Source organism: Symphodus melops (assembly GCF_947650265.1).
Source record: "Symphodus melops genome assembly, chromosome: 6".
Taxonomy (NCBI): domain Eukaryota; kingdom Metazoa; phylum Chordata; class Actinopteri; order Labriformes; family Labridae; genus Symphodus; species Symphodus melops.
In genome coordinates, this window is record NC_136696.1 from 21,766,070 (window position 1) to 21,778,600 (window position 12,531).

The window sequence follows — 12,531 nt, forward strand, 5'->3', positions numbered from 1 at the left end:
CACAGGTTTAAAACTCCTTAAATCTATGAAAATCTGTATGCCGCAGCAAAGCCCAGCAAGTGCATTCACCTGCTTCTGCAGGTGGCTAGCTGCCTTCTCTATAGTATCGTTTGTTTTCCTAGGAGACCCCTCTTGAGACTTTAGACTGACAAGGCAGGCAGTGTCCTTTCAAAGCGGCCTCGCTGAGAAAAGGCCAGCCCAGGGACACCTGCGCTGATGTTAGCCATATTAGAGAGCTTGATACAGGCAGCATTTAAAAGCCTGCACTCACCTGTTCATTGTGGACGACGACCAGCTTGACAATCATGATGTTGATGAGGTTTCCTACACTGGGGTCCCTGTACACTGCTGCTACCTGTAACAAAGACAAAACACACAGACAAAAAATGGAAACCTCCACAAAGCTGAAACAAGAGCACAAATGAAGACAGTATAAAAGCTAGACTGCTCAATCCTTTTTTTTCCCTAATTCAGCTTCATGGGGTCCAACTGGAGTAGCAACAGTGAAATCAGGTATAAAACACAAAAATGTCTAGTTTAGCTTACGTTTTAATCAACAGGGTATTAAAACCAATTACGATTCCTTCGTAGGCCTAAGCAAAGAGAAAATAAAACAAAGTCTGGAGCCGGCAACAAATGTGAAACATCAGCAAAGCTCGAGCTCTGAGCCCGTCTCTGAGGACAGAAAAACATTCCGTCTGTAGTTTCTTTCCCCTCCACACCTCTTGCTTTTCTCGTGCACCCCTGTCACGGTCAGCAAGCACTCTCCTGGGGCTGTGTGCGGCCTCCTGACAGGAACTCATTAGTCCACTATAAACATTTAGCTTGCCTTAGCCTGGGGGAGGGGGTGTGTGGCTGTGGCCTGTCCACAGTGGGCAGATGTGGCCCGTTTGCATATTCTAAGTCAAACTGTGATACATGACCTTTAACTGTTTGAATTTGCCCGAGTATATGTTATTGTACTGTAAGAGAGGGAGACTGCAGCTAGCTTAAAACAAGCTAAAGGTAAGCCAAAACTGTCAGCAGAGCTACACAGAAACAGCTTTGGGAATCTCTGAGGTGAAGTGACGGGAAGAGGAGCTCACTTTTTTCTCACAAATAATTATTTCAGGCAATAAAACAAGTTATGACATCAAAATGACATAATAGTTTCTAAAATATTAAATTCTAAACCTCCTGAATTAAAAGGATTAGACTTGGCCGGTTTCTCTGTACTGATTGAAGCAGCTCTGTAATACCTAACCAAGAGTGATTCAAATGTGTCTGCAGAAACATGGGACTGTGTGTTAGTGTGTTAGTGTGTGTGTGTGTGTGTGTGTGTGTGTGTGTGTGTGTGTGTGTGGTGTGTATATGCACCACTGGTCTGCAGACATAAGCATGGTACACTGAATGTTTAGATCTATAACCTGGCAATATAAACTGGCCCGGCACATTTTACATTGACTGTATTCTCTCTCCCTTCCTCAATCCCAACCCTCCACTGACAATCATTACTCCTTTATGCGTTAATGAATATTTTGAGCAATCTGTCCGACATATGGGAGAGAAAGCAGAAGGTACACACAGTTCACTACAATTGATAACCTGTCCTGCCTTGACACATAAACTCCCCAGACATTTCCATTCTAAAATACAGAGACAGTCAATCACTGTTTTACAGTTTTACTTATTACCAGAGGGGTTCCCAGTCAGACGTGGGACTCATAAAGAGGTCAAGGTGCTGAGTCAGGATTTTACAAATTAACTGAGTCACTTTCATTCACGCTGCAGCATGCCAGGGTCACGACAGGGTTTACGACCAAAATGTCAAAACAGTAAACTGTGAAGCTCGAAATTTTTAAATCTAAATTACTTAAACCATGTTTTGACTGAATTTGTCCCAGATTTTTTTAGGAGTTTCTCCGATTTTTCAGTCCCTCCAAAACAGTGAAAAACGTTTATATTGTGCCGAGAGATTTCAAGAACTAAAAATTCTCACAGAAGGGATGCACATAGCTTGACGCTAGATACACACAAAAATGGCAATTGCCATAACATAATATTTCAAAACAATCAAATTTACCCCAGTAAAAAAGGCTGTTTCTTAATCTCAAAGAGGACCAAAGTTTCTCAGCATATCTTCAGTCTGTGGCATTGGTCATTAAGGGCAGCAATGATGGTTGCTCATATATAGTTATATCAAAGGAAGTGTGTTATAATGTTTAATGGAGAAAACGTGAACACGACAGACAGCGTCAGTTGTCCAATCACATCAGAGAAAAAACAATTTGGCACAAAACCAGTTTGCTGCCAATGAAAGTGGGAGGGGCTGGGGAATCTGAGACAAACCAATAAGAGAGAAGCCTCAGGTCACATGCTAGGCAAGGACTCATTAATTATCATTTGGCTGGTGCGTCGCCTGCATTATTTAACAATGTATATGTACTACTTTCTTCTCGTGATGTTTGAAGCATTAGCGTTCCATATTAACAAGCCGCAACAACGACCAACCAACTTGCCTCTACACCTTGTGATTGTGTCACCAAGTTTTAAGCGTATTTCCTAAATTCTGCTACATGCTCTGTTGTCAAAAAGGGGGCAGAAACTCAGGCATGAATATCTCAAAATCTGAAAAGATGATATGATACAATTGCAAATGTAGATACAGGTAATACTGTGATATAAGAATGTTTTATTTTTGGGGGAGTACACTAATGTGTATTATCTGTATGGAAACTTAAACTAAACATACAACATATGAAACTCTTCAACATCAAAAAAAGAAAAGAAAAGATTTTTAGAAACATTATTTTACTTACTACTGACATGATTGTTAGGACATAGTGCTCCAAGTTGCGTCCATGGTGACGGACCATTTTGGCATCCACTGTCACCATTAGCTCGACATAGCGAGGGTAGGAGAGGAAACGCTTGTGTCTGCGCAGGGATCCGGGATGTGTGCCGCTGGAGTTGTTGTCATGAACGCTCTCACCCTCTATCGTGGCTCTGAGAGAATGCAGCTCCTCTTCCATATTACCTCTGCTCTCAAAAGCAACTGGCCTCTTGGCATGTTCTGTTTTTAGAAAGAAAGTTATGATCAGTGACGAGATAGGAGAGCATTACGTTGAACGCACTTGAAAATCTTGATTATATGGGGGAATTTAAAATGTTTTCCAGCGGTCGCCAACAATGAGTGTTATATAGGCATTTTATAAAAGAGCATGGTACATGCATAGTTACGAGCTAAGGGTTTTAGCTGAGCTGAATTCCAATGACACAACAGTCAATCAGCCCAATCCACCAAACATTACTGTGTCATTTCAGTGCGCAGGGAAACAGAAAAAGACAAAAAGAAGGAAAACCCTCTACTGACTCAAAAAGAGACTAGACAGAGAATACAATCTGCAAAGGAACACAAAAACCGCTCAAACTATTTTCAACTGTATACAATCTAAATTTGAGGAACTACACTGACAGTGAATTTATCCCACGGATATAACAGCAGGTTGAAACAATTTACGGGCTTGAGGTTAAACCTTTCATCAGCAGCCGCAGACATGAAAAAAGGAAACCAGGATGTTAACCACCGTACAAACTCCGCTGGAATTCATTCAGCTGAAATGCACGTGTTGAGCTGGCTACAAGTGGAAGATTCCTTCACCATGACAGAGGAAGAGAGTGAACAGCTTGTTTCATTGGGAAAAGGGAAAAAAAACTGTAAAGGTTAAGGACAAAGACGATTTGAGACAATGAGACTGTCAGTGTCTACGGGGATGTTTCTTATAAAACTCTACCTGACAGAGCTTGGATTATAGGAGCTACAGGGGGGGTAAGGGGCACAAGAGGTCAGTCTGTAGATTCTCCAAACATGGACACCAAAAATTGATCCAAATAACTGTCAGTTTGTTTGGTACACACAGCTGCAGAATACTCTGAGCAGTTCACCATTTACACTGAAAATAATTCATGGATCCCTGTCAAGAGAAACAAATCATTGAAAATCATCAATGAAGTGGATAAAACACGAGTAATTCTTCATGTAGGCTGAACATAAAAAAAAAACAAAAAAACTGCTACGATCTAAAATTCATGAGAACAGGATGGATTTTCGCCTCATATTTGCATTAAATGGGTTAAGTGTGTTCACACAGGCCGTTCTGTTGTCCAGATTTGCTGCGATGCAAAGCCATATGTAATACCATGTAAGTCAGATTGCTTGCAGTCGTTTCTGCCTTCTCTCTGCTGGAGGGGAAGAAAGCAGCCACGAGACAAAGCCTGATATAAATTTAACTCAGCAAATTCCACAAACTCACAACCGGCTGATGCTGCAGATAGACGTCTTATTCCATCATAACTCAAGAGATTTTTTGTCCCAGTGTTTTATTTTGTTTTTAAAGTGTTTTATTCCAACACAGTATCAGCAGATGGCTGTGGTTTGGCTCCAGGTCCCTGCCTGTTAATAGCACATTTATCCTTGCCTCTGGTACTTGCTAAATGTTGCGTACATCGTCTCAATCGTTACAGAATATCTAACAGTAAAACGCTACATTATGAACATTCCTCCTTATTTAAACAATAAAGAATAAGGAAGTTATTGGCATTTGAATGAAACATGAAAAGGCATTCTTTGACGTTTCCATTTGCCCATCTTTCTTCACAACCTCCTCAACTCTGGATAACCCGATTAAAGTGAAGACTTTCATTGTCTTCTTCACACTCAATCTTTCCAGACAGTCACACAGAGAGAGATTGTTTGTAACTGTTAGGTCAGAGAAAGGCAGAAAAAGATAATTGAGCGCTCTGAGATTATTCAAGCGGTCCCCCCAGCGGGCACGCAAGGTGGAGCGTGACTCCCTGGCACAATAGCACACAGCTCTTGCTGCCGTGACGCCCAGCCCGATGCCAGCGCCAACATCCGAGTCAGCGCCAAGCTCGTCCGTGCCCGTGCACACAGCCAGAACAGAGCATTGTATTTTCCAGGAAAAATCTCTCTGAGGCCAATCCCACTACACTAAACCCCTTAAACAGACTCATCACTGCAGACAGTCTGACATCAAGGGGATTATCAAAGCACAGAAGAGTATCTGAAATTGGTGTTGAGTCTCAGTGCAAGCGGGTGTAAGATTAAAAAAGAGAGAAAGAGGCGGAGAATGTGAAAATATGGTCTCTGTTATAATAGCCTTTGAATCAGTGCAGATTAGCCATACACAACCTTTCCCAAATCTCCTTAGGTTCAAATCCCCCCTCTCACTAGGTACTGAGCTGCTACTTACACCATGAGAAGACAGGGGTGACTGCCCTGACCCGCCGGCACACATCTCTCCATCTCTGGATTTTACATATTGAACTTGATTACCAAACATCAAAACAGGTTGGATTAAAATCTTACACTAGAGAAACGTTCATAAACTCGAGTCCATAAAACCGAGCTCCAGCGGCTCCTCTTTCTTTACAGAGAACAATAAAACGAGGCTTGCACGGCATGTGTGTAAGCGTTCATAAATGTTGTAATTTAGTTGGCTCAAGTATGCATACAGCTGAAACAGGCTCACACCACACTCACTTTTCTGCTCCAACGCCCCTCAAGTTGTCAACTTGCAAAAATCTTTTATCACTGTGCCAAAAGAAAATCCATCAGTACAGATGTCACTTCATGATAAGTTTAATGGCACTCCAAGTATCTCCCAAATGAGCACATACACATCCTTTTTTAACAATTTCACTTCAGTTTGAATCCTTATTTTAACAGTAGAATGTTTTCACTTCCCTTGTAGACATTCGAATTCTTGTATATGTACTTTCTGTTTGAGCCCATTCATGCATGATGTCTAATGACATCTAACTAACATTTCACTCTTGATCAAAGAGTTGCTCTTTGACTCTCCTTCAGCTCTCTGTCAAAAGTATCAATGTGAAGAGCCTAACAACGGGGAACACACATTCATTGTCGAACTAATTAACATTCTTTTAGAATGGCCTGCTGAGCGTTAAAGTGCCCGATTCCCTGGGTGCCAATTAAATAGACAGTATACCTTACAGTGAGTATAGGTGCCTTGGTTCCATACAAGGTCAGACACTCACATTACAACATTTTAAACTGAGTGTAAAAAAAAAAAAAAATGAAGAGGGTAAAAATGTTTGAAACTCTTGCAGACAGAGGCACAATTAAGTGCAATTCTGTGGCTAGACAGAGAGAGGCAAGTTGTTGCTGACGAAGAACGCTTTAAAGTGAAGTGGCATGGCTTTTGACCTTAATGGAAGACGGTTGGCTTTGTACAGTTACTGTGCTCCCATGAGTTGAGTTGTTATTTTGAGTTCAGAGACGTGCTCAAGACAGCATGGTGGTCAGCTGAAGAATGTGTTTGCAGTAGCAGACCTCCTCTGAAGAGACAAAACACTACTTATGGATCTGAGCTCCTAATGATGGGAAGAGGCCTGGACTATTTTCTTTTGTCAAAAATCAAACAGAGAGTTTCCTACTGTCAGGCTTAAAGACATCTATCCAGCAAAATTAATGATTGCTTAAAACCAGACAAGAACAAGTGTGATTACTTCACTGCCAGTATTATTTCATAGTTTTCTAAGAAACATAGTGTATTATTTGTAGTCTTTATTATAACACATTCCATATCTCTAATTCATGAGAAGGTTTGATTCGGTTATAAAAACCACAGCATTATAAAGCCTACAATTAACATAGCTCTGTCTGTGGAGTCTAATGAGAACATTAAGAAGTGCACTTAAAGGAAAACTTAATTACGACTTTGATCTTTTTAAATTGGTTTTCACCATCATTCCTGTCTGTAATAATAAAGTCGTGCTCACAAACTTCTGGGAACAGCATTACCTACAACACGTTGCTGTCGCAATGGCGCCAGAAATTACTTAGGTGAGAACTTTGCAGAGAAAAACGAGAACAAATGTTACAGTATCAGAACCAAATGAAAAACCCCAGTAGAAAAAAATCACAATTTAGGAACCCTTTTTCCACTTTCACAGCCAATTTGGTGGTGACAGGTGGTGCACCAATGGGTCTGGTTTTGAGCTTCTTCCTGTTTGAGGGAAGTTTTTTTTTCATGCCACTTTTGAAAGGAAACTGCTGACTCATTAGTAGACTTGGACCGGTCCAGTGTCATAAGATACCTTTAATTTCGACTTGGTGTTATAGAAAAGCACTTTGATTGATTTATAGAATATATGACATTGGGGTAATGCTTTTCCAACACAGAATTGATAAAACAACTATACAACTCCCATATTTTCATAGCCTGAAGGAGATTAGTTTAGTTTTGACGTAAACAAAGCAGGTTTGAGGACTGAACTGCTGTCTGGCATCTCAAATGATAAACAGCCAGAGCCACAGGCGATGACACTGACGTTTGACCAGCCAGCTCTCAACACTGTCTCTCCCGGTGCACCTCAGTGAGCAACTGTCGCTCACCTGTCACCCCTCTCACCTCTGACTGTCACCCAAGTCCTCATGCAGTAAAACACTGTCACTCAAGTTGCCCCAACCGTTCCAATCAGCCCCCATCTGTTAAGAATGCCCAGACAGTGCACAGTGGCAGAAAATAGCCCCAGCTGGAATCTGTCACGGGAACTCCCAAGACAACACAACACATTGGGTTCAATGGGGCTCAGGCCCCAGGGCAGGCCAACACATGGCAGCTATTAAAGTTACAGACTGTCTGTAGCTGCCCAGTCCTGCCTGACCCTGTCCAGAGTATCTATTATCTTAAAATAAGATGACAATGGATGCACTGGACCATATTATTAGCTGCTTGCATTATCTGTCAGGCGGTGTAATGAACAAAATGATTTGGATAAGGCATCACGCCTGAAGGGAAAACTTAACAACATGCCAGTGAACGGCTGGCAAAACACATCATCAACTTGTTTGACAGTTGAGACGTTGAGCATTGACACTGTTATGTTGGTTTATAAAACAAAATAAATCTTAGTAGTACAACAGTCAGGGAGTGTTAAGGATTCTTCTGTCGAGGAGCAGGTGTAAAGAAGAAAGGCAGGCAGTGGGAGTTTTGGAAAAGTCTGGGGCCTTCGCCAAGCTCTGCTGCAGAACCGACAGGCACATGCACAGCAGGCTGGGACAGCTCAAACCCAAAGAAAGGAGCTCTTTTCTCCATTTCGCTGCAGTGCTTGCTCAGCAATTCCCAATTCTCAATTGGACACCTTATCTGAGAGGACGTGCTCTCATGATAGATGCAAAGACTCACTCACAAGTAAACCTCATTTATACACAAAAGACACAAAGCAAACTTTTTTTCCCAAGCAACCAAAAAAAAATTCCGGAAGGCAGAAGATTCCATCTGCCCAGGAGGCCTGAGGGTACAGATAAAGCCTGAACCATCTGACATTCAGAAGGCCGACACCCTCTAAAGCCAATCCCTACAGGTGAGAAGGGTTGTCTTAGTGATCTGCACCAGTCCATCACACCATAGCTGGCCGCCTTTCTTGACACGTCAAGAGCCACAATTAAGAGGAAGACAAAAGAGCTTAGTGCACACACACGGTTCCAACTGAGGGCCAGGAAACAAGCCAGCGCGGGCCCAGTATCCACGCACCTCTAGGAGTGGAAAAACTCAAGGTCACATCCACCCGTTCAGTGAGTGACTCCAAACAAAGAGGGAAGTGAGGTCACAATCAACAAGTGCTTCCATTCACATACATGAAAGCGCAAGGGGAGAGCGGGCAGCGATTCAAGTCGGCTAGTTCAAACCCCAGGCGGGGGAGGGCAGTTTTTCCATGTAAATGAACCCATTGACCAAATACCTGATGCTAGCATTTGAACTACCATGTATACACAGTGGGCACCGAGGGGGGAATCCTATACAATGATTGTGTTGAGGGTCAGGGGGCACAGATGCCATGGGTGCCAAGTATTGTCACATCAAAGCCTGTCACTTTGATGTCCCTGCTTGCCTAGGCGAGCCATCAATAAACTGAGGAAGGCTTACAAGCCCACACTGGGACATTGGTGTTTGGGTTTACAGATGGTAATGTTCGCTGTCAAGCTGTCTGTATTCAATTCACTGTTTCCAATGTATTCAAAATATGACACCCCACAGCTTTGGAAATGCATCCACAGACTGTGAGAAAGAAATACTGCACAACTTCTTTTCTGACCGTATTTTGCTTGTCCTTACATGGATTTTTAGAAAGCAAAGAGCAGAGAGCCAGAGAAGAATCTGCCCCTATCTGAAGCCACCCTCATCCTTGTGGATATCTCTCTCGAAGGACGCACCGAGATTCACATGCAAGCTCAGAGACAGATACCCCGTAGAATGTGTCATTAAAGGTCGGAGCATTGTTGTGATCTGAGCCCAGTAAGCTTCTTTCTCAGAGGCTTTGAAAAGGCAGAACCAAGCACAACAAGACACTCTGTGACTTTAAAACATTAACCACCCACTCAACAACAGGGAAGCCACCCAGGATGGCTGACAGAAGACTAAAACAGTTGCAAGATTTGTCAGATATGAGACACGTTTCACGGTGTTTTTTCGTGCACTTTTGCATTTCAGATTCACAGTGTTTGTCTTTTTGTGCGTGGCTATTCTTTTGAAACTTTCAAACTTAAATCCATTCGACGGAAAATAGAACGAGGATGTGTTGCAATGTCAACAGGGCATGAACACACACAGCGAAGAAAAGCCTTGTCATGACTGCTGGAATAACAAAACATCATTCTCCATCAAGGTAATACTTTAAAAGCCCTTATCGTTGCACTCATATATTCTTCACACTTCACAGGTATTGGAAGAACATGTTGGAAAAAGTCACGTATACATGTGTCAGAGATGATCTTCAAATCAAATGGAAACATTGCCTTCCTCTCCTTTCAACACATTTTTGCAGTAACTGTACAAACTTCGGAAACTTTTACAACAGCAATTCTTCTGTCCCAGTTGTTTCTCTGGGTATGTCTGGAGCAGAGGCAAGTACAAACTGTAAGGGAGGGAAAAGCTTATCACAGCAGAGGTATCTTTCTGCTGATACACATTTTGTTTCCTGGAGGTCCACTTGATAAAACTCTTGCTTGTTTCATCTCCGCCCGTTTCTAAATAATGTTTTACTTTGAGGCACAGAAAAGACAAGAAGCAAAATAATCGCCACAATGAGCAAGTAGATTTTGCAAAACCGTGTCTTTGTAGAGGAGTTCAGCCCGCCTGGTTAGTAGATTTATGGCATTGATAGCCATTCCCATGTGTTTGGACTAAGTGAGATAGTAGGTATGTTTCAGACCTGCTGGACATTTAAAGCTTTAAACCTCTTCAAAGTCCAAAACCTTGCAAACCCACTCTGCACACCAACTACAACCCCTGATTTTGATTTAAGACAAGAGAAAAGGTCTAAGATGACTGACCCAGAAGGCTTTGATAGCTCCTTCAAAAAGAGGAGATACTGGGAAAGGAATCTGCCCCCTGCTAACACCACAGCTTCTCAAGTCCATTGTTTATGTGATGAGATAAATCAGAAACTTTTCTTTCATTACTTGATTTGAATTGGTCACCTTTAAAGAGTTCAATTGAATACAGACGTGCAAAGCCCATATAATCAACAGTCAAAAGCATCTTTTCGGTTAACCCTCAAGTCCTCAATAACCAGAGTAAAGTTAAATAAGATGCAGTTAAATACAATACAGCTCCAATAAAGCACAACTAAAGGCAGGTTACCATCATCAAGATGTAAAAAATAGGCTTTAAATATTTTAAAATAGCTATATCTGAGAGAAAATGATTGGATGTGATCATTTGGTAGTGATTTGTCAATATCTTCATAAGATGTAGCCAAAACCAATAACTGGAAATTCTGTAGACTATTATGTTTTATGTCATATACTATAGAAACTCTTTAATCTAAGCCTAGACACATCGATAAGCATTTGTTAGCCAGTTACATTATAAATTCAGATCACTTGTACAAACAATTAACTGAACATCACTGTTTAAGGACTCAATAATACACGTTTGTATTTCTAGATTCTTTTGATTGTCTGATTGGGAACATAAGAACACAAAAAAGATTTTCAAGCTGAAGTCCAAAGCCGACAGGCAAATGTCCAATCAAAGACCAGAAGCAGCCACTACGAGTGTTTTGAAAGCAGAACAACACTCGCCTAGCCAGTGTTTATACCTAACCTGCTCATGGCAGCGTGCACTGCACTCCTTCCCATAAAAAGACAGGACAGGCCTGTTAGTCTTGGCTCAGTTCAGCCTTCAAAGAGCCCATTTATCGCTGCATCTGGAGAGGGGCCTATCTGATAAAGATGAGGAGCCGCAGCCTGGGACACCTCACAGTCCATCCCTCGTCTCTTTTAATGCTGCTGCTTATTGTTAACTTCCTGCCTTTTTGATGAGTGTCTAAAGGTGTCTCAATCCTATGAGACTCATCCTTTTCTACTGCCGACACTGAATGAGTAAGAATAATTATATGTGAGGTAATGAGATGAAAAGATGGGATGTAACTAGCCAGGACATTAACAGAATGGTGAGAGAAGAAAGGTTTTTTTCAATTCAGATTCCAGTTCCAATACCTTAAGTGTAAAACGTTTAACACAGATGTACTAAATGTATCTTGTAATGTATGTAAATATCAACAAATATGTTTTATCTACCTGAGCAGATTTGTAATCTAACGGGATTTCTGATAAAGTTTTGTTACGTTCCATATTTTTTGGTTACGGTCAAACAACATTCAGCCTCAAACGACTCGATTCTTAGGGGGGCTAGTTGGTTTTGTCATCAGATCAGTTGTGTGACTGGCGTACTTGCCAATGCCTTATAATAGTATCAGTATAGGATCCACTCCAGATAACAATGGATGTTCCTGGGACACCAGAAGCCAGGGATCATTCACCAAGCTTTCACCCAACCAACAAGCATTCACCAAACACTTGTTAGGAGAGAGGGCATTTAAAAGACCCTCCAGATTTCTTCGTCTCTGTTTACCACACACAGACCAGCTTAGGGAAGTATTGGCCTGGCCCATCAGGTCAGTCCAAGTTCTTAAAACCGCCACCACTCACAATGGCCACCACTAGGCGACAAAGGCCGGGTTCAGACAACAAGCAAATCAAGCCGTCTCCATATAAAAGATTTATTGCATCACACTACAAAAGCCGTCCACAGAGCTCGCTGTGACGAGGGCTCAGAGGCCCTTCATCGATGGTGAACTCTACTCAGTCATCCTGCTTCTTCTCTTGAGGGCCTCTCCACCACCCAAAGACATCAACCATAAAAATTCAAATGAAATTGGGAGAACTATCGAGCAGCCTCCCAAGCTGAAAACCTCTCAAGTTCTTTTCATCCCAAATGCAAACTAAGACGTAATTATTCCTTCCTCCCGAGCTCTTTCCACAGACCTGAGGTGAAATGCACAAGCAGAATGTGAGTGAACGCACCAGGCAATACTGGAACGTGTGATCTTAATTAGTTTGAGGATTTTTCTGTCACACCCTTAATCAAGGAAAAAAATGTGGGTATCTTGCAAGCCAAAGATTGTGATTGAGCATAATTTATATTTTAAGGGAGGATT

General features: G+C 41.9%; 1 protein-coding gene across 1 annotated transcript in view; it reads right to left on the minus strand.

The window, feature by feature from the left end:
- Window positions 1-12,531, minus strand: part of LOC306825888 (A disintegrin and metalloproteinase with thrombospondin motifs 20) — a 79,276-nt gene that overhangs the window by 61,660 nt on the left and 5,085 nt on the right. The window contains exons 4-5 of the mRNA XM_079346848.1: window positions 2,799-3,052; window positions 272-355 (exon numbers count right to left, since the gene is read on the minus strand). Of these exons, the coding sequence (XP_079202974.1) occupies window positions 272-355; window positions 2,799-3,052 (338 nt within the window). The remainder of the gene's footprint in view (window positions 1-271; window positions 356-2,798; window positions 3,053-12,531) is intronic.